Source organism: Silene latifolia, chromosome 6 (genome assembly GCF_048544455.1).
Source record: "Silene latifolia isolate original U9 population chromosome 6, ASM4854445v1, whole genome shotgun sequence".
In the NCBI taxonomy this organism is placed as follows: Eukaryota; Viridiplantae; Streptophyta; class Magnoliopsida; order Caryophyllales; family Caryophyllaceae; genus Silene; species Silene latifolia.
In genome coordinates, this window is record NC_133531.1 from 22,932,484 (window position 1) to 22,955,026 (window position 22,543).

Sequence of the window (22,543 nt, forward strand, 5' to 3'; positions counted from 1 at the left end):
CACTATATCAAAATGGTACCAGAGATTCGTTTAATATCTTTATATGTAACGTTCGAATCCCGGATTTAAAAATTTCGTAAGAAAAGAAACGAAAAATCTAACAATTATATATAAGCTTGAGCTTGGCTCGAGCTCGAATTTAAGCTCTAAAACTTGACAATGAACACAATTTTTCCAAGCTCGAGTAATTCGAGATCGACTCGAGTTCGAGTTTTGCTTCATGAGTACATGCGGAGGAAAGCCAATGCAATTGTCTTTTCGGCGCGGCTCGTTATCACCCATTCTTCCATCTATGGCTCTATGTAATCATGACTATTCAGTATACACAAATGACAAGAGCAATTTATTTGCTTTCATAATTAAACTCAAAAAATATTATCGAGAAAATTGTTTTGTTTATTTATTTATGCCACCGTAGAGGATGACATGTCCAAATAATCCTGTATCTACTAACTTATTGATACCATAATGTGGATCATTTGTATATGGCTCGATTTGTGGATGATCTATTTTCATGTGATTTTCATCTACATACACCACGTCACTAAAAAATGCACTTAACTTCATGTTATTATCAACTGGATAATAACCATTTCCCATCGGAGGAAGGGGACGGTCAGTTGGGCCATACGCTTCACCCCCTACTCCAATGTAAGTTGCTGATTCTGACATTTTTGTGAATATTTGTTTCGGCCAAAATCCAATGTTTATGCCGCAGATATTCAACCACCAATTTCCACTTTCACCATCCTTTCATTTAAAAAAAAAAAAAAAAAACAGAAAACAGGTTATCATTAATATTCAAAAGCGATGATATTTTGTGAAATTAAAAAAATGCACAAATTAATAATAGAATTAATTTTGAAATCATATGAATTAAATGTTAGAAGAAGAATATTACGGTAATATTACCGTAATCGGAATAATATCAGTATTAGAATAATTAAATTATATTGCGATATTAGTTGATACGGTTTAGATCTCGGAGTACTAAAAATGTCGAGCCAATGTAATCATTCGAAAGACACACGAACATTTATCAATATAATAAAACATCAATTCTCTTTATGAACTCTTCCCCTCTCTATTTCTATTATGGTAATATAATATAATTATTCTAATACTAGTATTATTCCGATTAAGGTAATATTACCGTAATATTCTCCTAACATTAAATAAAGTTTTTAAATAAAAAATATCCTTCACTAATATTACACAAACAACAAGGATTGATTAGTTTTATATGCAGCTATAAAGGTTATGGGGATTCTTATATATAACTCAAGTTTTGTCTCAATTTCTAGACGCAACCTAAAATCTACATCTACATAGTATAAAAGCCAGGTTTTTTAAAGGCTTGTAATTGGTCGATAAAATTCAGAAAATTGGCTTTGTATGGGTCCCTCCATGTTTTGCATCTCATTTAATTAACCTATCTCCTCTCTAATAAATTCCTACTCCTATTCAGATTATTCAATTGTCAATTCTTAATTACTCAAATTCAATAATTAGTGATAATAATTGTAAACCAGTTATCACGCTCCAACCCACTTTAAATAATCTTTTGACTTTAATTTCAACAAGTCACTGGTTACATAAAAAAAAAAACAAATTCAAAGAAAAATATTTTCATGTTCAAAGAAAATGATGTTTAAAAAAGAAGTACGGAGTATAGTAAGGACGTGTTTGGTTGACATAAGGGAACTAAAGTTCCCTGGAACTTCAAGTTCACATGAATTTCCAATTCATGTGAATTCCCAAAAAGTGTTTGGTTTGCATGTGGGAAGTTAATTCATGTGGGAAGTTCCAATGACCAAGGGGAGGCTTGGTGAGTGACTTCCCACATAATGGAGGAAGTAGATTCATGTGGGAAGTTCTACTTCCCATGATTTTGGCAACCAAACAACATCATGGTTTTACACTTCCTATGAAGTTTAAAATCCTATGATTTTAATGGGCAACCAAACAAGCCCATAAATATAAATTCCTTTAAAAATAATATCTTAATAAAAAATACCAGCTATCTAAAAATATTATGTGTATAATTGTTTTGCGGAAATAAATCTTAATCATTGGGAATACATTTATCGACCTATTTAAAAAAATTAAATCACCATAATAATTATAATTATAATTATACTAATGAATCTTTTAAAAACTGTAGATTTGAAGGTTTTCGAAAAAAAATATTGATAAATATTTTAAAATGAAAAAAAATACGAGTAACAGTTAATGTAGAAGTGAAGATTTTTGGGGAAAAAAAGAAAAAAATAATATTTACGAATAATCCTTTAAAAGAAATATAAAAAAAACACCTTAATGAATATACTAAAATATAACAAATAAGAAATAGTCAAATAAGGAGTATATTAGATCTGAAAAAATCTTTGAAAAAATATATTGACAAAATTTTAAGAATCGAAAAAAAATATGCACTTTGAAATGGACCAAGCGAATAAAAGAACCCAGATAGTATAATTTTTGGATCATACTTACATGAATTTCTTCTACTTATGCTCTTTAATAAACTCCAATATTGACATTAAATTTATTAAATTTGTAACTAAAAGGCATTAAAGATTAAAGAATATGTATATTGATGTAAATTGTCGATGAGGCGGAAATTTAGAGGAAAATTTATCTTTATTTTTTCTATTAGGATGGAGACCTGATGGAGATCGGAATAAGAGATGAAAAGTGTGAGGGTGATACCTGAGAATGGGTAGGATCAAAAAAAGGAGAAAGCTGATGATGAACAAAGATTGGTTTAAAGGAGCTTAAAATATAAGAGGTGATTGATGAGGAGTGCGGCGGAACTTTAAGATAGGGTTAAAGAGCCATATGAAATGGGACGAGGGGGTAAAAATGTAAAATGAGTGAGGAGGTGGTTGGGTAGGGTTAATTACGTAAAACATACTTTTGGCTATGTATAATTTGTTTAGCTTTTAAGTTTTGGTGCGTTTATCCGTTTATATGTCAAAATCAGAATTTATAGGTAGGTAATACGGACTTACGGAGTACATAATAGTGAATAATATGGCGTATGATAGTAGTGAATAATATGGGATATGGTAGTTTTTGTGAAGCGGTTTTACCCGATAAGACGGTTTTATTGTCTAAAAATACAAATTATTTATTAGAATTAAATAAAAAGTTTTCTAATAAAAATAGACCGTTTTACAGTATGATGTCATACTATTCTATAATTTGTGTAAGGGGCATATTTGTCATTTTGTGTAAAGTTATTTACCTGATATGGAAATAGATAACGAATGAATAATATACTTAAAATAAAAATAGATAACAAATGATCCGGCTGGAGGTAGGGATGGCAATAGTGGCTCAATCCGAACCGAAATCGAACCGAACCGAAGGAAAAAGTTCGATCCAAATCCACCTTTGGAAAACCCATAACCGATCCACTATTTAAAAATCCATATCCAAACCCACCATTGAAAAACCCGAACCAAATCCAAACCCGATCCATTCATACCCGAACCCGATCCATTCAAATATTTTTGAAAATTTTGGGTTTATTAAGCTTGAAATTTCAAATTTGTTATATTAGACGAATTTTTTATATGGCTAAAGGAAGTTTTGGATCGGGTTTTGGATTATATGGTGGATCGGGTATGGATTTGGAGCAGATATGGATTTGAAAAAGGTATATTGGATTGGATATGGATTTCAAAATTTTGGATATGGATCGGGTTTGGATATGAATCGGTGATCCATTAAGTAAGTGGATCGGGTGTGGATCTCGCAAAACCCGATCCAACCCGATCCATTGCCATCCCTAGCTGGAGGGAATAATAGTTTTGGACTCCTATTTTAGTCTTATGTGCATTTAAAGAACTGAGAATACCGGCCCAATTACAATTTAGGCACACTAGGATTGTTTCCTTGTTAGTCTAAATATTGTAGGAGTATAATTTATAGATGTGCATTTATTTTAACATGTCGATATAATATATAGTTATTTTCACTCCCGTCGGTCCTCCATATAAGATTTTTCTTTGTTCTTTATATCAGTTTAAATGTATTAAATTCATGTTATATTCACTATATATTTTTAATCAATTTAATTGATCATGAATCTAAAATTCATTTTATAAACATATACTTATATATTTCTTTTATCTTTACCGCTGGCAAAAAAAAAAAAACTTAATATATTTTTGCTTGAATATATTCTCATTGCTGTTTGTTTTGCGATGTCAATAAACAAAGTCAAGGATAATCATATTCATTTAAGTGCTCTTATATACAATGATAAATTGATAACACATGTTATTAATTACGATCCTTGCATTTTCTGCACGGATTTAAAACTAGTGTATAGTGAGTCGTACATAGCTAAACCAAATGGTACAGGAGTCCTATATAAAACTTACTTGTCAATGTTGTATAGTTAACAGAAATAAAGAAAAGAAATTGTGAATTTTTAGTATCTTATAATTTTTTTTTTTTTTAATATAAATTCATGAGATTTTCAAAATCCCATGAACTTAAAAGGTAACCAAACAAGTCCTAAAGTGTGTTAAAAAAAATCCATTTGTTCGCTTTAGATAAATTAAACTTTTTTAACAATAACTTTCTTATACGGAGTATAGTATTCCGAACCATTAAGTTTTTCTTCTATTTTAAAAAATTGTTTTGATCTTTATTCTCGATTTAAATTCTAAGTTTTTATAAAAGAAATCCGGGGTTTCAATTTTAAAATCTTTAAGTTTACCTTAACTTTTATATTATATTTCACTCCTCATTTGTCTCACTTTTCTTTTTCTATATATTCGCATTCTGAGTGTGCGACAAGTTATGGACGGTTCTAAAGGATGATTCATGTGAGTCGACCCCAAATTATTTTGGGATGAAGGCTTTGATGCTGTTGTTGTTGTTGTTGTTGTATTTTTTGTTACTCCATTTATCACAATTTTATTGTTCCTTTTTTCGATTTTGAGATGGTTTAAGAGAAAGGAATGAAATATTTACTCTATTCCTTGAATTAAAAAGAACGAGGATAATGTTACTGGCGGTAGTCTTGTAGGGATGGTGTTAGAACATTTATGCGGGTCGGGCACACCCAAATGGAGGAGTGGACGAACCATTTGATAACATAAATGAAACTCCATCCTAAAATCAATTGGCTATAGAGAAGTAGCCCCCTTAGTTATAAAGTTGTACAATCTCTCTTTCCAATAATGTGGGACACACACATGTGGGTTTATTTTTCAACAAGCCCCCTCAAATATAAGGTCCCTTCGAAACCCTGGGCGAAACCATGGGAGCTCACCAGAGTGGGAATTAACGAATTCTCAAAGAGGCTCTCCACCAGTGGCATGTTTTGGGTCGAGATTAAATTAGAAACTCATGACGAAACCTTGGGCTCTGATACCATGTTTGAATATGGAAATGGGTCGGGCCATAAATGGTCCATCTCTCCTTCATTTGGGAGTGGTTCGACCCGTTTACATGATCTAACAGATGAAGACAGTCGGCTATTTAGGTGCAATAACGAATGTACACCCTTTTTCGTACTATCTTTAGAAAGGGATGATCAAATAATTTTGAGATAATAATGGGAGAACAGTACAAATGAGCAAATAAATCATATGATTTGAGGAGATTGCTATATCAATAGCTATATCTTTTCATAGTTGATAACTCAATATTTTACGTACTCTTAAGCCACATTTTATCTCTTATTTAGTTTAATTAATAACCCGAGTTAGCTTATTTACCAACTAGTTTTACACCCGTGCAAATAATGCACAAGTTACTTTTTAAAATTATTTTTGGCATAAATAAAAGTTCGAATAATTATATTACTATACATTTTTATCTTGAGAGATAATTTTTTTACTTTGGTAAATGTGATCATTTTTGCTAAGCCAACGAAATTTTGATTTATATTTTCCGTGGTCATGACGATTTGAAAATTTCATGTTTTATAGGAATTTTGGAATTACTAATTTAATAAAATAATGAATCAATCACTTATTTAATAAAAGAATGAAAGAATAGAATTAGAATAATTAGATTAAGAATATTAGAGTATAAATAAGGAGGAGAGAGAGAAATTAATTAGAGAAATGAAGGTGGGGAGGAGAGAGAGCAATTAATTTGATAGGAACTAGTATAGATCCCGCGCGAATGCGCGGTTTTTTAGATATGAATATTAAAGAAAATACGGAGTAGCAATAATTATAAAACCTGATATTTAATTGTAAAATTTATTATTATTATTAATGTTTTATATTAATCGGTGATAAGGGAACGTTTAGTATAATCCAGTTTAGATATAATATAATGAAAGTCCAATTACAAATATGATATAGTAAAAGCCCAATTACAGATATGATATAAAAGAAAGCCTAATAATAACCAAATTCATTTAGGCGGAAAAATTTGGAGATTTGTTATTCTTTTAGTATAAGGGGGATGAACGTAAGATCAATTAGTTTTTTCACTCCCTAAGCTCATGAGCCAATCAAAACACTCTAAATGTTTTGGCTTTTATAGTAAAGAGATTTTGTGAATAAAATAGAATATTTGTTATTGTAAGTTAATTAATGTCAATCTATATTGTACGTTGGGTTTCGGTATTGCTTTTTGCTTGTTTTATTTTATAGGTACCAGTTTGGATATAATGTGATGAAAATACAAGAAAGACGAGAAGAGTAGCTGGCACTTGGCAAACGAGAAGAGTAGCTGGCACTTGGCAAGAAGAATAATCGAGCACATATAATTTTCAGTCAGGCCGTTATCTAGACTCGAACCCGCAAGAAACTTGTTCAATATCATCTCACATTGGCTAAGTTGGAATCACGTGACCCCAAGTAGCAATATGCCTTTGGGCTGCCCAGGGCCGTTCTCTCAGTGGTCCGGACCAAAGACCAGACTGAATCGGATCATTTGGTCCAGACCAAATTGGACCGAATTTTGTTTGGTCTGGTCCACGGTCCACCTATTTACTCGACTTTGGTCTTCAGTCCGATCCTAGATCAAACCGAATAGACCGCGGACCAAACCATGGACCGAAGTTATGTAAGAAAAGAAGTTTTAAAATTGTAATATTATTGATTTTAGGGATATTCTACATGGTACCCCTTAATTTTTTGACTTTCTAGTGGTACCCCTACACTTTTTAAAACATACATGATACCCATAATTGTTGTCATTATCACTAAGTGCACCCCTAAATTTTATTTTCTGTCAATTAAACTCAGTTATAGGCGGTAAGTGATGGCTTGGGCGCGTAACCAAGCTTGTCATTTATTATCCCATGACATATGGACTCTATTAGGCTCAATATCCATCTCGATTCTAATATTTATTGATATATATGGGCTAAAAAATATTTGACGGAAAATTTATTGATCCCATGCCAAATTATCACGTCCAAAGATGGATATTGAGCCTAATAGAGTCCTTATGTCATGGGATGATAAATGACAAGCTTGGTTACGCGTCCAAGTAATCACTTAACGCCTAAAACTGAGTTTAGTTGGCGGAAAATAAAGTTTAGAGGTATACTTAGTGATAATGACAACAATTAGGAGTACCATGTATGTTTTAAAAAGTGTAGGGGTACCACCTAGAAAGTCGAAAAGTTGAGGGGTACCATGTAGAATATCCCTTGATTTTATTTTCTACTTTGTTTAGACGTATTATAAGATGTGTAATTATGTAGTTAAATCTAGTAAGAAAATAATGTTGTTTATTTTGATCGTTACGAACTTCTCGAGTTCTAGTTTTATATGCTAAAACATGTCAATGACAATAATATTTGGTCCACTTTGGTCCAGTTGGTCCGGTCCGGTCCACGCGTTTTTATGGTCCAGACCGAACTGGACCAATATTAATATGGTCCGGTCCTCGGTCCACCTCTTAACCCTTCTTTGGTCTTCGGTCCAGATAGTTTGGTCCGATCCGGTCCGATCCCGGACCAATGAACACCCCTAGCTGCCATAGTGGTGGGTTATGATTGGTCCATTTGAACTTCTGTTGGCATTTTTTAGACGGAACATAAAAAAAAGGCGGCGTAGACAGAAAAGGGAAGCCCTTCGTTTTCTAGTGGTCTCGTAACTAATCCTTTTTCCCTTTTAATTTATTTTAAGTTCTTATTTTACTTTATTTATACAATTATTTAGTTAAAGTTTCAATCTTTATTACTTTATTTTGTGTAATACCATATTTAAAAAAGTTATTTATATGTCTTATGTTGGATTAAGTTTGATTAGTGAGTAGTTTTTCACTACAGTTCGATTTAACTCCTACATGGGTAAGTTAATTGATTTTCCCATTTTAATTAGTTGTTGGAGTGTCGTAAAGGTTGACTAAGGGACTTGATTTGTCTTATTGGCTTAATTGTGGTAGTTCTTGACTCTTACTCTTGTTCGTTGGCGGGAGCTGATTAGATTGGGAATCGAGTTACCATATCTAAGGTTAATTGCCAACCTAGGTTGAGACCGAGAGGGAGAATCAAGGGAGGACACCTCTAGTCTTGTGTTTGAAATCAACCTTCGGGAGAAGGAGAGGGATGACCCGGAAACCGACGTGGGCCTAATGACCTTAGTCAATACTAGGCTACCTTGAGAATAATTACATGTGTTTTCGAGTAGTTGAGTATTAAACTTGGGATACCGACTTTCGAACCCGAGAGGGGGGTTAGTCGGGATAGCTAGTGTCCTATTATGAGCCCGGGAGGGAGATAGTAGACGAATTAGAGGCGTTTACCACTTTACACATCACCCTAATGACTAATTAACGGATTATGATAGTAAATGAACATGTCGGAGGTGAGATCGGATCCTAGGCTTTTTCTTTATTGTTTAAACCACCTTTGCATTACTTGTTTACTTAGTTTATTAGTCTTATTTAATTATTAGTTTAGTTTCTTAGTTTAATATTAATCAACTTCTTGATTTGCGTAGCTAAATTACAATTTAAGACAAAACTAGTATTCAATCTTTGATCTCCATGTGGTTCAACCTCGACTACCCTACTACATTAGTTGAGAAATTTGTTTGATTGGAGGAGTGCCACAAACCCCACTATCAATAGTTAATGGAATTACTAAATTTTACCTTATATGATTAATGGCACGAGTGTTGACACCGGGATGGTTATATATTTACGTCAACATAATAGAGAAAATTCACATTAGTAATCTTAAATTAGCTTTATCTTCTTAAAGTAGACCTAAGTTTGAATTATTCCACAATAATCCTAATTTTGATAATCATTTTCCGAAAATGGTCGCATATATACATCATTGTTTCTCCTATATATTTTTATATTTTCAATTACCTTATTTTTTTATATTTTTTCTTTAGTACTCAATTATAAATTATTAAGTTATATAAGTACACATTTTTGAATATAAATAATTGGGGTTGTATAAATTTTACTTTAACCTTTAAATTATAGATTATCTAAACCAATTAGGTTACAGATTGAAATGTTAAGAGAATTGATATCATTTAATCACATCTTACGTTATAAAATTAAATATTTAATAATCATAAAATAATAATACACCCTCCACTTCTCTATAATGTTCAACATTGCTTTAGGGGATAAGAAAATTTGTTGCCCAAGGGCCAAGTTCGAGCGGAGCTTTAATGACGATTTTTGTGCCAATGTAAAATCTATAAAAAAAAGTTACGTTACTTGTCCAATAGTATTGAAGAAAAATACAAATGTAATTTTTTTAGATAATGATGTCATAATGAGCTAGTTTTAACCCGTGCAAAATTGCACGGGTATGTTTTAAGGAACATCGATATAATGTTTAATATGAAAATAAATATTGATAATACACATGAATACTTTATACTCTATTTATTTTATAATATAATGATATAGTAGTTTTAAATCCGTGCAAAAATTATTTGCCCCTATTTTTTGAATTAAATAATTAGTGATACGTCCAATTTTGATATATTTTTGTTAAACTGAATTGTTTATCTTTAATACTTTTATTTATTAGTAAATTGATAGTTGTATTTGTATTACTTATTTAATAATGTTTATTAAAAAAAATGTGATTTTTATCCATTGTTGTAATATATATACTTTGACCAATTATTGTAATTTTTTGTAATTATATTTACTTTTGTCAATTATTGTAATTAAACTTCTTACTGTATATTATTTTGTACTGCATAATTTCAGAATCGTATTATTTACGTACAATATTTTATTTATAAAAACTGAGGTAAGCAAAAAATAAACAACATAAACCACACAAAAATTAATTCAGATGTAAAATAATGGATGGGGCCCACAATTGCTATTTGGAAAATAAAAATAAAAATTGCATTTGGTGACGTGGCTTCACAGAATTGCAGGAAATATTTTTGTATTTATATAGATAAGATAATAATAAATTCTCGGATCTGAAAACCGTAAAAGAATTTTTTCTAGGCCGTCATTAGCTACTTTAAAATTTGTATTTATATACTCAAAAGTATAATAATAAACGGAAAAATAAAAGTAGTTAAAGAAAATTTGACGCCTTTTCAATATTTCAATATTTCGGACTATTTTAAAAAGATGATCTCAGAACATAGAACATGGGATTATTAGAGAATAATTCAAAGTTAAAATGATTGGACCAAGTTTTTTTTTTTCATTCGCAAGAGTCAGGAACCGAACCCCTGACCACTTGTTTAAGATATGAGAGCCCTCATCACTCACACCAACCAACTTTGATAAACGGGTTAATTTACTACGAGTAGTTTGGAATGACTAATATTGCAAAGCAAATTTCAATAATACTTTAAATCCAAAGTTTTCTAATACCTGATAGACATGTAAGTTGAAAAAGTACGGGTCTTCTCCTCTTATTGATGGAGTGTCGAAGATATAATCAATAGGTACATTGTTTCGTACAATGACGAATCCAGGGCATAATGTGTTGAAGCAATGCGATTGACCTGCCTATAAAAGAATTTGTAGAATGCGATCAACTGATATAATTATAAAACTCTTTTGCTCCTCTTTATAATATCGGAGTATAATAAAGCTTTAATTAAAAGTAAACAATAATATCTACTCCTATCCTATTTGTGTTGTCCTTATTGTGTTGGAAAAACTCATCATCATAAGAAGAGTACACACTATTTAATAGGATTAACTCATGAGAATAATACATACTATTGCTCATCTTCTTAAAAAAATTCGAACTATGTTTTAACTCACAATAAACCAAATATAAGTACCCTCTTCTCAAAATAATCTAGGTAACCGGAAACATGCTAGTCAAGTAGGAGTATAATTTTTTTGTTTTTTTGTTTTTTTTTTTTTCTAATTCTCATAATTACATTACACATTCCCAAAGACACCCTCTTTATTTAATTCACCAACACCAAATCCACTCCACCCCATCTTCAATTTACAGTAACCCCAGATCCGACCACCACACTCCAGCGAAGCAGCAGCAATCACACACCCCTCAACACCACTAACGTTACATATCACTCCACCACCAACACCAGCTCCATCCTCTTAGCCCAACTCGTTCTTTTGGGTCGCAAGGTGGTGGGTGACAGGGTGAAGCGATGGAGAAGGAGGGAGGGTTAAGTGGGTGCGGATATGTGGTGGTCGTGATGTTTGATGGCCTGATTGCAGTATTTATAATGAGGGGTGATAGTGATTATTTGGTGGGAAAAAATTTATTATTATTTAATAATAATTAGTATAGATCCCGCGCGAATGCGCGGTTTTGTAAATGGGTATATTAGAAAAAATAATAATTATATTAAGATTTTGTTTGGAAATTTGGATTTGATTTCATATTTATGATTTCAATTGTAGAAATCAAAATGTTTGAATTCTATTCCAAAAGTCTGTTTGGGAAACCTATGGAATTGGAATTGGAATTGAAATTGGGCGGGAGGGTTATGGGTCGAGCTCATAGAAATTTTTTTGTTCAAAAAAATTAAGTATTGTATCGGAAAATATTTGCGATCGGAAAAAATATCATAAATAAAATATTGTCAAATAGTTTGCATAACAAGAAAAACGTAAATAGTGATGAAATTGAAATGACTACTTTAGAGTAGGAATTTGAAAGACTCAAATTTTAACTAGGTTGGAAACTTGGAATGGATAAGGAATTGAGTCCAATTCCAAATTCTAGTGGTTCCCAAACGCTTGAAATGTGTCCATTACGGAATTCAATTCCAATTCTTGGTTCCCAAACATGGCATAGTATTTAACTCCAATTGAAATTTAGTTATAAAATTTAAATTAGTATAGTAATGTTTTGTATTAAAAGGTAGAAAATAGTAGGTTCAACACTTTTAATCCATATAAGATTGTCGGTTTTACTCGAACTATTTTGTTAACTTTGTTTAAAAAAAATATTGTTATTATATTATATCCACTAAAGCCGTAATATAATCATTAAGTAATTATTGTAATCATCAAATTTAGTTTTAAAAATAATAATAGTAAACATTGCTTTCACATCATACCTATAATCAGTATAATTTTATTTATGTAACAAAATAAGAATATTCTATTAATATGTCTAATCAAATTGAAAAATATCATCCATTTTAAATGGCTTGAATTATATATTTATTACTCCGAAATTAAACAATATGACCCAATTTTAGACATGACATAATGAAACCTAATTATAGAGTAGTTTTCATTTAGAAGGGAAAAAATTGGCGATCTCTTATTCTTTTAGTATAAGGGGAATGTTATTTTTTTTGTTACTATTATTATTTAGTATTATAAGTGTCACTTCAGCAACACGTCATCGCCATGTCATATTTAACATGATACAACAGGTTAAAAATGAACCAAATATATTTTGAGAATATGTTATATAAAGTTGAGCTTATTGTAAGTTAAATTATTGTTCGGATTATTTTAAGAGGATTAACAATAGTATGTATTGTTCTCATGAGTTAATCCTATTTAATATGGAGTTTTCTAAAATATGTGCTGAGGGTACATGTTAATAATGACACTTAAAGAGAAAGTTTTATAGTCTTCAAAAAGAAATGACAAAACACTTTTTCAGATTCCATTATATTTATTGTAAAACATTCTATTTTAAATTCGCGAAAGTGGTAAACAACCATCTTAAGTTTACTTCTACGTGAGATTAAGCCCCTTAAGTTTGATCTGGAGTAAATATTCCCTTAACTTTGCCATAAAGTGAAATCAAGCCCTTTTTATTTTTCCGGTTAAAATCTCACAGGATTTCATATTCTCATCAATTTCTCATATCGGTGTACATACTAGATACAAATTTCTCTTGGATACGTTTACTTTTTCATTTGTGTGCTCCTGTCATCAAGAAGGGCGGTGATGATGATCCTCAAAAATTGTCGAGTTGTTTACCCGGTAATCTAAGAGCAAATCCATGGTTTGCCAAACTGGTCTTCCCCTCCAAAGTACAAATTAAATTGTTCAAGATGCAGCTATTATTCTTAGCATCATTCAAGGGTGTTGGTAGGGAAAAATATGTTGTACGACTATTGAGTGTGCACAATTACTGGAATTCATAATTATTCTTCATTCACGCATTTTAGTCGGCATTTTGATTGTTAATATCAAGAGTATGATCATGTGTTTCTTAAGACGCTATAAATATTGCGGTACATCTACATATATAAAGTAATAAGGAGTGAAATTTATACCTAATATGTACACCGATATGAGAAATTGGTGAGAAATTGAAAAATCCGGTGAGATTTTGGCCGGAAAAATAAAAGGGGCTTGATTTCACTTTATAGCAAACTTAAGGGGGTTGTTTACTCCAAATCAAACTTAAGGGGCTTAATCTCACGTTGAAGTAAACTTAAGGAGGTTGTTTACCACTTTAGCGATTTTAAATCTCTTAACATGCAAATTATTTTAGAAAATTGATTTAATATTCGTACAATCGTACTTACATCAGTGTACAGGAAAGCACGTACTTGGTTGTCGTCGTTCAATGTTGGATTGACCTGTATCCATATAAGTTGCGGTTATCACTACTAATCAAACAACTTATGATAAAATAAATCACTTAATAATGAATCAACACTAACCGTCCAACCAACTTTGATTCTGTCATCACCATTTTGAATCACAAATTCACCAGATGAATATTGTGATTGTTCAATCGGTAAATTGTAGACATTAAAGGCGCCTGTTACTCCAGAATATTTCACCTTACTTGGATCAGAATTAGTCTGCAAAACAGCAATCTAGAGAAACAAGTTGTAGCATATTATATTAGCAGCCATTTTTTTAAAAGAAATATAGGGAGTATATAACTATATAAGAACAATTATCTTTTCCTACGTCTTGATCATATTTTATTTGAAGAAAGTACTCCGTATATGTTTAATGTTGTGCATGTAAACGATATTAACCAAATTGTAACTCAATACGCTAACTTCAGAGATAGAATATAGATCAAGAAATAGCACTAGGCAAGTAATACCTAGACAATGGAAGTATGTATATAAACAAGCATATTAGAAGTTGAGAAGCTTACATGTGTTCCAGATGTTGGTTGAATGCTAGATTTTGCATAGTCGTGTGTAAAATTATATATTTTGTAAAATTGATCTCTGCTCACCCTTCTAATAGGAACTGTTCCGAAAGGGCAACTACCCTCTTTTAACATCATATAGTCTTTGCGATGGCATTGCATATTGTTGATAGGAGGAGATGTTGGTCGCATCTACACTCAAAAAAAAAGTTTGACAACATAACAAAATGCATTAATTATTTTGGTATAGTCTTTCACTACAAAAATATTAACAAGATATAATTTTCACAAACCTCGGGATAGAATGATGTATAGTTTTTGAGTTGTGGATGATCAAATGCAGGTTGTTTATAAAAATCCACACAATCATATACGTCTCCATACTCATTCTGCCAAATATAATTATTGAGAAGGTTATGTCACATGCAAACTGGATAGCTTGAAAACCAACTTGGTACAACACAAACATAGGCTCCACTAGAGTCGAACAAACTAGAACAAATGACGGATCCAGGCCATGCTAACACAAACATAAGCTTCACATTACCGTAGTTCATTTTCCTAATTTTATGTGGTACTCGATGTATTGTTTTGATATGTATGATGCGATGTTGGTCGTTAGGGGTGAGCAAAACCATAAACTCGATACGGTTTTGAAAACCGTATCGGGTATACGGCTTTAAAAATCGCAAAAATCACTATATGGATCCGATACGGTTTAACCGATAAATGATTTTCGGGTACCCGGAAAAACTGTATATACGGAATCCGTATATACGGATACGATTTGGCGACAAATGCCCAATTAAACATTGTAATTATTTAAGAGCTAATAATTACATATAACATGACCAACTCTTATGAAGAGCTGATTTTTGTTTATTGAGATAAGTTAGTAAAAAAAGTCATAAAATAGATTAGAAGAGTGGAGTTGAAAGAAGAAATTTGCATTTTTTAACTTTTTTTATACAAAAACTTAAAACTGTATCAGAAACCGTAATCTACGGTTTCGTTTTTGCCCGACCTGGATACGGTACGGTTTTTAAAAAGCCGTATCGTATATACGGATTTTCGTATCGTATATACATAAATTCGTATAACTCAAACCGTATATCATATCGTATCCGTATTATAAAACCTTATCCTATATTTTTGCTCACTCCCATTAGTCGTATACTCGTATGTGTAGTATATTTCGGGGTAATTAGGTGAGAAAGAGATATTATCATCTTTTGAAGCATATACTGATCTACCATATGCTAGACAGGAGTACAACAATATTAATTTTAATGAAAAAGAGTTAAAATACAGTGACAAAAGGAACTTTTAATTTTACACAACCTCTTATGCAAGGTGGCCTTATAAAAGAAAATTATGTATAGATAAAGAGTACAGCAAAAATTTGAAAATTATCCAAAGAAAAAAAAGGAGAGAAAATCAAGAGTATTTTACTATAAAGTAAAGAAGAATTACTGATGATAATAACCTGTATCATCTTAATGCTTGGCTTTTGAAGAAGTCGGTATTGTTTGACAAAATCCATTTCCTCCTCTTTAGATAACTTGTTTCCTTTTGTTTCATGGATGATTAGTGATGAACATAAAAGTCCTAGGAGTAGCAAGTTCTCAATCAACGTTTTTTGTGGTGAAAACATTATTTAACTGGTGAATAATTCGTTTTGGAGTACAAAACATTGTATGAACATCCACTTTATATATCAATTATTTTTTTTCACGATCCCTTATCTTATTAATCACCATAAACATTAGTAACACATTCAATTTACTTCATTTTCTTACAAATTAATTTCCTTAACTATATTAGCACTAATAGAAATTTTGGATCTTATACCTAAGAAAGAAAAGCCACTTATTATGAGTAAAATATGAAAATGAATTAGGAGAGTTTATTTCTATTTATTTACTCTATGATTATTTGTCGACTCTAAATAATTTTTGGTTTTGTTGAAAATAATGAGGGGAGATAAATTATAGAAAGGAGGTGGAGAGAAAAATAAGGGAGACCGAACTAGTCTTATTCCATTATAAGGGTAAATATATATACATAAACTAGATTAATAGTTTCCATAAAACACTATTAATCTAAAATTTTCTAAAATATGGACATCTATATTGAGCATTATGTCACGAGCAATAAGTTGTTCTATTGGCTTAGTTTATTCAACATTATGTCATCCATCCTCAGCCTTGAAGAATTTCGTAGATGCACGCCAGGGCGACAGACACAGCACTATATGGTGATTGAAACTTTGAAAGCGCACCAGAATGATTAAGAGCATGTTTGGCGTCAATTCTAAAAAATGAGTTTTTGTTTTTCAAGCTATATTTTTTAAAAATGTTTTTCAAAAGCAGAAGCAACAAATTGATGTTTCTATTTTTTTATGGGCACCTGTGATATGAAAGGATTTGTTGAAAGAGGTGAAGCCTACTTGACGGAGCATGGTAGCCTTGATAACAACGATTTACCGGATATTGAGGGTGACTTGGTGCGGAGTGGACACCCGGTGTATGTGACTGGGGGTTTTGGGTCATGTAGCTCAGTGCGGGTTATGGTTGATGCGAGTTGGGAAAAAACATGGGAGGCTGCTTGGGGATGGGTGGCTTATGACGAACAGGGGAATGTGATTTTTAAAGGAGGGGAGAAGGGGCGTGCTGAATCACCATTACAAGCAGAAGCTTTGGGGGTCCTGAAGGCCATACAGTGGGCTCTTGGTAACAACTTCCTTCATGTGGAGCTCTCGTCCGACTGCCTTCAATTTGTGTTTCAATGTGCAGGTTTAGGAACAAAGCACTTCCAGACTAAAGGAGTTCTAGAAGATATTCTCTGTCTAACGCCAAGTTTTCATTGTCTCTGTTTTAGCTATGTATGTAGGAAAAATAATGTGGAGGCTCACCTCCTAGCGAGACGGGCCATGACTATGGCGTAGGAATCTCTCTTGCCAGTTGCCAAAAAAAGAAAAAAAGAAAAACAAATTTTTTATGGGCACAAATTTGGATTTTTAGCTTTTGGGAATTTATTTGTTGTTTGACTTTTAAAAAAGTGATGTGTTTGACTAAAAAGTGTTTTTGAGTCCAAAAACCCTTTTACAAGCTAGGTCAAACACACACTAATAAAGGTAATTTGCTTTTAAAGGGCTCTATTAGGAATCTTAGGATAATCTGAAATTCGTATTAGAATTACATTTCAACTAAAATGTTATAGCAGCAAACTCATTCAATATCTTGTTTTTAAAAGAGCAATTATCCATCACAGCGCACATCTATTGTCTGTGTTTCTCATCCCGACCTTTAATTTCGTTGTCATTCAAATGAGACCTCCATTAAAACATCCTTCTTATTCAACGATATTTGATCCATTTGAAGAAATGACATAATCAGGAAATTCAATTTATCAAGAACACACACTAGCGCAGTCTTTCATCATAGCGACAGTTTGGAAGCAAAGTCTCCGCAAATGATTTTCAGATCACCCAATCTCTCATTGAAGTCTGAAGCCTCACAAGTGTCACAGATCTCTTCTAGCCATTCCAATGTCTCACTAACGGCGTCCGTCAGCTTCTTTTTCACAAATGCGCTGATCTCCAGCTTTCCGTTATTATGCAGTGCATCCCACATTGTGTTTGCATAATTCTCCAAAGCGATCTTAGCATTGACCATCTTCTTATACTTCTCATCTTGAGTCTTGTACATTTCAGCTTCTTCTATCATCTTCTATCATTCTCCAAAGCATTTGTCAGTCTTCTAAGGGCTTTCGGATTCTTGATAATATCCTGTTTGTGCTTCGTCTTAAACTCCCTAACAAACTCCGTCACCATTCTGTTGTCAAAGTCTACGCCACCAAGGTGGGTGTCTTCGCTTACAGCTTTAACTTTTATCTCACCCTTCTCTATTTTTTTTTTTGGTGTTGACCAGGAGTATCCCCTACCGACAGTTGGGTCAATCTCCTTCGGGGTACTGAAGGCAATTTAATGTACCCCCTCCAAGGTCAAACTGCAACACTTTCTTTCTATCATCATTGTTTTGATTAATCTCCGTGTCCAACCAGGGGCGTCTTAAACCAAATGGAGGTCCAGTGCAGCACAAAAAAATGAGGCCCTAAATATGAATAAACAAGTGTAATATATTTCGAGGTTTGTATTGAATTTCGTCATTAAATCAGGTGACCAAAATCAGAGGCCTGGTTCCCGCACCCGTGATTGCCCGGGGTCTTAGACGCCCCTATAAATCTTAAGGTGATGGTTGAAGTCCAACTATTATATTCATGTCTATTACGCTCCCTCATGCGAGTGTCCATTGGGCTCGGAGAGTGGTTAGTGCACAGGCCCCCTCATACCATGTGCTGAATTTCCACTTCGTGCATGTGCTGAATTTCCACTTCGTGAGTTATTGGAGGCTGTCAGGATTTGAACCCATGACCTCTTGGTCCTTCTGGACCTGATACCATGATAGATGAACCATCTCAACCAAAATCTTAAGGCGATGGTTGAGACCCAACTATTATATTTTTGCCTATCACTGGCCACTTTCCACCTTTTTCTGCCATCCTTTGTTTTACCAACCTCTAAAATACATTAAAAAAAAGTAGGTAATAGAGATGAAAAAACAGTTTGATGACTGTAGAGTATATGCGCCCAGTTTATTATTGTTATAAAGAAAGTGCAGTAACGATGAAAAGATAATTAAGGAAATCAGAAAAACGTGAGGACAAACTATTAATTAACTCATCTCTTTCCATATTGAACATCTCATACTGTTGCATGAGAAGATCAATACGGTACTTTGACGTTCCCCCATAAGCGAGGTTAAGGGTGTCCCAAATCTCTTTGGCCGAAGCACATCCGGATATTCGATTAATCTCTTGGTCACCGATCCCATATTGAAGAATGGACATGGCCTTAGAGTTTTTCTTGATTTTCCTATAATCGGCCTCAACATATTTGTCCTCACACACTTTTTAAGGTACTAGTGCCATCAACATTAGTCACTTCGATTTTGAGGGGACCCTTTTGAATAATCAACCAACATTCATAGTCCGCACTTTTGACATAGTGCTCCATGCGATGTTTCCACCAAGCATAGTTTTCTCCCTTGAAGATGGAATACTTAGTGTGTTTTGAATCATCCATAACTATAGGATCAACTTTTTGGTTTTAACCAATATCAAGAGCACGAGGCTCTGATACCAATTGAAGAGTTAGGAACGATAAGCACCTAAAAGGGAGAGGGGGTTATAAATTAGGTGTACTTTTTAAAAATTTGTTCTTAACTTAGTTAATTGATAATTTAAGTAAAGAGCCTTAAAGCACAAATCTTGAGAAACTTAATAGAATATAAGTTCATAAGATTGTACAACCATTTTATGTCACAATATAGCTGACTGTGACACATAACTTGATTAGATATAAACGACAGATAGCAAAGTAAAAGAACGTAAAAGTAAATGAACAAACAAACGATATTTAAAAAATTGGTACCTCTACTGCGAGGCCTACGTCCAACCGCTATTTTATTGTTTCTTTAGAAATTTACTCAAACTTACTAAACCCTTTACAATAAAAATAACTCGCCAACCTACTCCGGTTGCACTCAAACTTAAAGCTACTCCGCTTCAAGAGTTTATGTGTTCTATCTCAAGGTGTACAAAATCTTTGAATCTCAAGAGTTCACTTGATGAACATGAAGATTACAATTAAGACTTAACACGAGAATCATGGAACAAACTCATTATGTCATAGTACAGCGAACTGATACTTGGAGGTTTACAGCTTTTCGAAAACAAATGAAGACTTTAAAATCTGAAAAACGTTTTGCAAATACTTGAAGAACAAAGCTTTAAATGCACAAATGATTTGCAAGGTTTTACAGTAAATGCTTTAGAAAATCTTAAGAAACAAATGAGACTAAGACACTCTATTTATAGTGGATTTGATCATCGGGTTGCATTGTCAAACAGAGTCTTAGACTCCGTTTGGAAAGGCATTTCAGGTACCTCATTTGGTCAAATTAGCTTATTTGACCAAAATTTCAGGTAACATATTTTTTTGTAAGTGTTTGGCAAGCAGCTTATTTAACCAAATAAGCTACTTGAAATGAAATGCTACCTAGAGTAGCATTTGAGATTTCAGGTACCTGATTTAATTTGATTTTCCGTTTTTACCCCTTAAATTTATACTATTAAATAATTACCTTTTACGTCATTTCATCAAAATCAGTTATCTTTTCAGTTAGTTTGTCAAACACTTTTTTATATAATCAACTATCTTATCAGTTCATAATTTTCAACTACCTTATCAGTTACTTTTTCAGGTTTTAGTTAGTTTTTCAATTTTCAGCTATCTTTTGAGTTAGTTTCACCAAACATAGCGGTAAAAGAGAACATTTGGTAAGTTATTCAGAAAGTTACTCTTTTTGTTTCTAAAATACATTTTCAATCAACTAGGATCGTTTCCATTTGTTTTAGAAAATGGAAAACCCATTTCATTTCTCAAACTCTATTATATCTTTGTATATATGCATAAATTTAAAACTGTTAGATATTACCAAAAATTGATCTAAACAGTTAAAAAATAAACTTACTACCCTTTTTTTTAAGGAAATGAAAGAATCTGAACCCATTTTCAATATCCCACTTAAGTTTCATCTCAACTACATAGTCAAAAATGACCAGCACTAATCTGATTCAAACTCGGATAACTATAACTAGATCAATTTAGTTGGTAATAAATGGTACGGGATTATAACTTGAAAATCAAAAGGCTTTTTGTCGTATCCAATTGTTTCCAAACAAAGTTACCGTAGGGTATCGTAATTTCCTTGATGATTACGTATCCCTTTTACATTAGGATTAGTAATAACTACACACGTTTTCCACTTAAGTTCAATTTTTAGGGAACTTTTACCCTTATATCAACTTGATATATATATCTACCAATCTACCATTACTCCAGCAAGTCTCTTCCAACAAATTTCATCTTACAAAAAAACCCTAAAATCTACTTTTACAAACTACAACAATAATGTCAGGAATTAAGAGGTGCCATGGAGTTCAAGAACATGAAAAACAAGAGATGGCGAAGAAGTTGAAGATTGTCGAAGATCCAAAGGAATTACGTATAAGAATTAAAGATTGTAGGGTTAACTGTATTGTATTACAATGAAAATATGTGAGGTATTTATAGGATTACAAGGAGGACTAATATGCTATATACAAAGATATGCAAATATAAGATTGCCTAATTTACAATATATACTAGATCAAATCCCTTTGTTTATAGATAAAGAATGATTTGGAGATATATTGTTTGCTTGTGTGGTACGTTGGTTGATACGCCCCCGCAAGATGGACGTCCTGTGGGTAAGACCAATTTTGTTGCGTAAGTCCAAATGATGATCCTTGTGAAGGGGCTTGGTGAGAATATCAGCTAGTTGGTCCTTGCTTGCGATATGTTGAATTCGAATGTGACCTTTTTGGAGTTGTTCCTTGACAAAGTGGAATGATAGCGCCATATGTTTCATCCGGGAGTGAAAGACGGGGTTTTTGGCATAAAGGGTAGCAGAAATGTTGTCACAGAAGATAGCCGGAGGTTTGGTGGCAGTGATGTGAAGTTCATCGAGGAGATTTCGAAGCCATAAGGTCTCGGTCATGAATGATGGCGATGGCGCGAAATTCAGCTTCCGTGGTTGAAAGGGCGAGTCCATGCTGTTTTTTGGAAGACCAGGAGATTGGATTTCGACCGAGATAAACAATGTAGCCTGACGTTGAGAGGTAATTATCTTTGTCGCCCGCGTGATCTGCATCGCAATAAACATGAAGGTAAGAGGGTGAGTTGCGATACAATTGAATACCAATGGTTTGAGTGCCTTGCAAGTAGCGCAATAGACGTTTTAAGGCAGTCCAATGCGTGGCTGTTGGATGATGAAGGAATTGGGCAAGTCGATTTATAGCGAAGGCAATGTCTGGTCTTGTGAGGGATAGATATTGTAAGCTCCCTACGAGAGCTCGATATGTAGCGTG

General features: G+C 32.9%; 1 protein-coding gene across 1 annotated transcript; it reads right to left on the reverse strand.

Moving 5' to 3' along the window:
• Positions 1-396: 396 nt before the first annotated feature.
• Positions 397-15,066, reverse strand: LOC141587772 (protein neprosin-like). The gene is made up of 6 exons (XM_074409240.1): positions 14,977-15,066; positions 14,803-14,898; positions 14,597-14,701; positions 14,061-14,219; positions 13,923-13,976; positions 397-750 (listed from the first exon to the last, which is right to left on the reverse strand). The coding sequence occupies exons 1-6, from the start codon at positions 15,064-15,066 to the stop codon at positions 397-399; spliced, it is 858 nt and encodes a 285-aa protein (XP_074265341.1).
• Between the last annotated feature and the right edge of the window lie 7,477 nt (positions 15,067-22,543).

Coding starts and splice junctions, on each gene's coding strand:
- LOC141587772 (XM_074409240.1), bottom strand. CDS start 15,066: ATGAACTACGGTAATGTGAAGCTTATGTTTGTGTTAGCATGGCCTGGA. Junction 14,702..14,802: donor ATACATCATTCTATCCCGAG/GTTTGTGAAAAT, acceptor TTTTGAGTGTAG/ATGCGACCAACATCTCCTCC. Junction 13,977..14,060: donor GAATCAAAGTTGGTTGGACG/GTTAGTGTTGAT, acceptor ATATGGATACAG/GTCAATCCAACATTGAACGA.